Source organism: Parasteatoda tepidariorum, chromosome 4 (genome assembly GCF_043381705.1).
Source record: "Parasteatoda tepidariorum isolate YZ-2023 chromosome 4, CAS_Ptep_4.0, whole genome shotgun sequence".
Lineage (NCBI taxonomy): Eukaryota > Metazoa > Arthropoda > Arachnida > Araneae > Theridiidae > Parasteatoda > Parasteatoda tepidariorum.
In genome coordinates this window covers 74,662,691-74,667,613 of record NC_092207.1, presented here as the reverse complement: position 1 = coordinate 74,667,613, position 4,923 = coordinate 74,662,691, and the positions used below count along the sequence as shown (strand labels likewise).

At 35.2% G+C, this 4,923-nt stretch overlaps 1 protein-coding gene across 1 annotated transcript in view; it reads right to left on the bottom strand.

The window, feature by feature from the left end:
• LOC139425463 (uncharacterized) overlaps positions 1-4,626 on the bottom strand; it is a 67,392-nt gene extending 62,766 nt beyond the window's left edge. Inside the window, exon 1 of the mRNA XM_071180381.1 lies at positions 4,240-4,626. Within this exon, the coding sequence (XP_071036482.1) occupies positions 4,240-4,626 (387 nt within the window). The remainder of the gene's footprint in view (positions 1-4,239) is intronic.
• Positions 4,627-4,923: the final 297 nt, after the last annotated feature.

The following is a 4,923-nucleotide window of genomic DNA, read 5'->3' as shown; positions in this document are numbered from 1 at the left end:
TATATATATATATATACACTGATCTAAAATGAACATAATTACATTATTGATTCACAGTAATAAGCTATTGTAGAGGAAGGACCCAGATGGGAGATGTGATCACGTGACTTTACCACGAGATTGAGTATTAGTTTTGAGAGGACATGCATAGGGGAAGCACTCAGATTGTGCTCAGTACCGCCAGGATATGATCAAATAATGAGCAAAATTGGCAATTAATATATATCAGAATTTAAAAACTCACTGGAGGGAAAATAATGTATGGAAAAGTATTTCAACAGTTGTTAATCTTCTGTATCAAATAAAAGGAAATTTTGTCTGAGATACATCTGTTTGGAATACGCGTTGTAATCAATCTTTTTTCTTCTTTCATTTTTAGTATGTCTGGCATTTCTTAAGTTGCTGAATAGTATTCGAGAATACGTATCTTGATAATGCTATTTTTTGAAGTTTTAAGATAAAAATTATGTGCCGTGTTGAAATAGTCCAGTGTAGATGAAAAATTATACTGAACATCATTCTTTATGGCAATAAATATTTGTTGTTAACCCTTGAAGCATAATTTTTACTAAAACATATTTTTATACTTTTTTTTCATTATTTTTTTTATAAATTTAGGTCAAATTACGTGAAAAATATTATAACTAGCGTCATAATAATTAATGGTTTTGGAACTCTGCATGAAACACCGGTGTTGCTTCATGTATTGAAGGTAAACTTTTCCAAACATGGCTCAGTTGCAAATAATTTTTCAAATTTGCTGCTATTTTTAGTTATTTAGATTTCAGAGAAACGGTTATTCACTACTGATATTTCCCTCATTTACAAATTAGATCATTGATACATTTTTGAATTTAAGTAAAAAAATTCTAATTTTTTTGCATGAATATTATTTTATTTCATTTTGTAACTGTTGTTGAACAACCGACCCAATTTTGGGTTTATGAATACCAATGTTCAACTTCGTGGCCTTGTAATTTTGAACCTAATCCAGAAGACAGTGGAACATGCATTGGGAGAAATTTTGCAGTCGTGGATGACTTTTTGATGGAATTAACCCGCATTTGCGTCACATAGATAGGAAAACCACGAAAACTTCCCACGGTTACCCTGATTGCAAGGGAACTCTAACCAATGATCCGTCTATCACTGAGGATATTTTACGTCAATACTGTGGTCGGTTAGATTAATTAACCGTTTTAATTATTTTTTTCCCAATTTTAAAGTATGGGAGTATTTTATTTTCTTCACCTCTTTTGCCATTTGACGTGAAATTTCGGGCAAAAGGTGGGTAGGTATATTTGAGGTATATTTGAGGTATATTTGAGGGTGCCCATTGATTCTCGCCAAGTTGTGATCGCGGTTGATCGCCTAGCTGGGTGATGTTGAAACCCAATCGCGATTCTGATTGGTTTAGATTTTAGCGTTATTTTTAAATGTTTAACGGTTGTAATTTCAGAGGTCCGTTACTTCTACGCAGGATACCGGCTGGTAAGGTTACTTTTGAATCTGGTCTACAAGATCGAAGGTATGTGGGCAGTCATAAAAAGGGATTTAAGAAAAAAATGTCACCACTAGTCCGGTATTACAGAAGCCATTTTCGATTCCTATTGTGCCGAATTTATGTGGCGATGGAGGTACACAGATTCTATTCATGATAAATTTAGACAGTATCTAACTGTTATTAGATATTTCTGTGCACCTAAATCTGAGAATATTTAACCTTAATGAAGAAGTGAGTTGTTGTTTTTTTCCTTTTCTTTCCGCGCCTACTCCATTAATTTTTGCTTCGATTCAAAATCCTTTTTATTGGGTTTATTAATTTTGCTTATATTGGGTTCATTGCAAGCTTTATCCGATGTTTTGTTGAAATATCATTATGTTTTGGCCGCCTTGCCTGTTACCACGGTGTTCCGCGCAAACAGGAATAGCGCCAAACATAAGTCGCCAATTTCGCCCAGGGGCACCCTCAAGTATATTTTTCCCCATTTTGTGAATCAATATTACGTTTCATTGAACTTAACTCCACAGTCAGATTCGAGGTGAGTCTTTCGGGTAAAAAATTTCATGTTTAAACTTAGCGTACCAGACTCAAGCGGATATTTTAGCAATGGTGTCCTCTTTAAACATACCACAAGTGTCACGATCAGCTTTAGTGGCTAAAGAGAACTTGAATTATAAGCAAAAAAAAGTTCTCAAAAATTTTCTCAACTTGGAATTTCATTTTAATCGTAGCAAAATTAACGTGAAGTAATTTTAAAAAAAGCTTTAATTCAGGCGGAACAAAACATCCGCTTTCAAATGATCTAAAACATTATGCCAAAATATTTAATGACATGCGAAATGTCAAAACTAATAAAAAATGATGGAACTTAGTTCCAAACACAATCTATACTGGAATAAAATTAAGATTTACTTATATTTAACGAAGAATATAGTTTGTAACTATATATGTATAAAGTATAAAGCATATGGATTATTTTTCCTGTGAGCTTTCCTATGCAGTCCTTCAGTTAAAAAAGGGTTTCGAAATTCAATTTCAAAACTCAACAGAATACATGACTAAGCCTCGAAGAGAAACGGTCGTGTAGCGAACTTTTTAAACTCGGGAATAAAAATTACATTTAAATTTCTCTGCGAGTCAAATATCAAATTCTTCTTTGGCAAACAATTCCCAGGATAGCTTCCTTCAACAATAAAAGTCAATAGCAAGGATTAAAGTTGAAATCATTCTTAACTGGAATTGAATTACATGATCCGAAAGTGTTAGAATTTTACTCCTATTCTGCGAAATAAGTTGAAATCTAATTTTAGTAGGGATATTATATTTTAAATCTTAAATAAAAAATATTCAATTCTAAATTCTTAATGTTAACATGATACTAACTACTTGATATTGAATTTCTGATGCTTGATATAACTAATTCGATAATATAAAATACGAGTAATAAAACTATTTAAATTATTATTTTCGCGAAATCTGTTGAAAATTTTATCTAATGAAAGATTTACAGTTTTCTTAACATACAATTACTTCGAAGCTAAAATTTTTGAAAAATTATTGGAATAACTTTCATTGCTAAATCTATATAGCTTTGACATTATTGCTGCTTTAAAATTCTATTCTCTCTTTTTGAAGTTGATATGTAACTTTGCCTGTAAATAATTAAAATATCAAGTTTTAATTAATATGTGTCCCAGATTTAATTTTTAAAGAACAATTTTAAATTTAATTTTTTCTTCTTCTTTGTCAGCGCAACAGCCCCTTGCAGGTCTTAGCTGTCTCAACAACTGGCAAATGCAAGCGCCTCCTATCCGTGGCAACTATCTTCCAATTTCTATTCTTAGGATTTTCAGGTCATTTCTGATGTAGTTGAAGGGAAGGGATCTGCTTTTTCATCTAGTAGGGGATCTGCTTTTTGGACGTGAGGTTCTTAAAGATGACGATTCTCGTGGCGCTATTTTCAGGGCTTCTCCATAGGTGGCCCAGCCATCTCAGCCTATTATTGCGGATTATTTGAGTAATCTGGGGCTGCTAGCAGAGTCGGTAGAGCTCGATGTTATATCTGGTTCACCAGCACCCCCTTTCGTGTATTGTGCCAAAGATGGCTCTGAGAATCTTTTTTTCGAAGGTGACTAGTGTCCGCTGTATACCTGAATTTAGGGTTCAAGTTTCGCTTTCATAAAGCAGCACAGGAAGCATAAGAGTCTTATAGAGTTTTAATTTTGTTTTTTTGGCTGAGAAGATTCGATCTTAGTTGTCTCGTCAGTCCAAAGAAACACTTATTAGCCATTTTGACTTTATTGTTGATTTCCGCTCTAAGTATGTTTTGATGGTTAACAACAGTGCCAAGGTATTTGAATTCATTAACTCTTACAAAGGTATAACCAATAATACGTAGAAGGGCACTGTAATTTACAGTTGAATACGAAAATTCCCTGAATTTCGTCTTATCTTCGTTAATAGAAAGGCCCATATTTGTGGCAGCTTTGAGAGCTCGAAAGGCCTCTTTGACATCCCTCTATGATCTTCCAATTATATCGATGTCATCAGTGTAGGCCAAAACTTGAAGAGACCTATTCCAGAGAGTGCCTCTTTGGTTCAATCCACTATCTCGGATCTTCTTATCTAAAGCAATGTTAAAAAGTAAGCAAGCAAGGGAATCACCCCGACGCAGGCCTCTTTCAGTTAAAAAAGAGTTCAGAAAGATGGGTTTGAATTTTAATCCAGCATCTCACATTATTGATTGCAACGCTGGTGAGGGTAACAAGCTTCGCAGGTATATCGAATTCATTTATTGCTTCAAGCAACTCTTCCCTCTTGATGCTATCATAGGCAACCTTGATGTCTATAAATAAATGAAAAGTCTTAATGCTATATTTAGTTTTTTCCCCCAGGATTTGTCTTTGGTCAATGGTAGATCTTTGAGGTCTAAATCCATATTGGTAGTTTCCAACCACTTTGGCAGCAAAAGGCTGGAGTCTAATAAAAAGAATATTGGAGCGGATTTTATATGCCGTATTGAGGAGAGTAATACCTCTGTAGTTACGACACTCAAATGAGTCTGATTTTTTAAAGAGAAGGCAGATAGAGCCTCCTTCCCACTCAATGGGCAATTTCTCCATATCCCAAATTTTAAGCATGATTTTATGGACAGCAGTAATAAGCTCAGGTTTATCAACTTTTTTTGACGCCCGGTGGCTGAGCGGTAGCGCTTCGCGCTGTCGTGCCACAGGTCCCTGGTTTGATCCTCGGGCCGGGCAAGGTTGACTCAGCCTTTCATCCCTTCAGTGGGTCGATAAATGAGTACCAAGCATGCTTGGGAACTAAACACTGGGGGTTCCGCTTTCGGCTGACCACCTGACCGGAACATCTGCTCCTGCACCCCAGAGCCCAAGGTCAAGAAAACTGAGATGGGCACA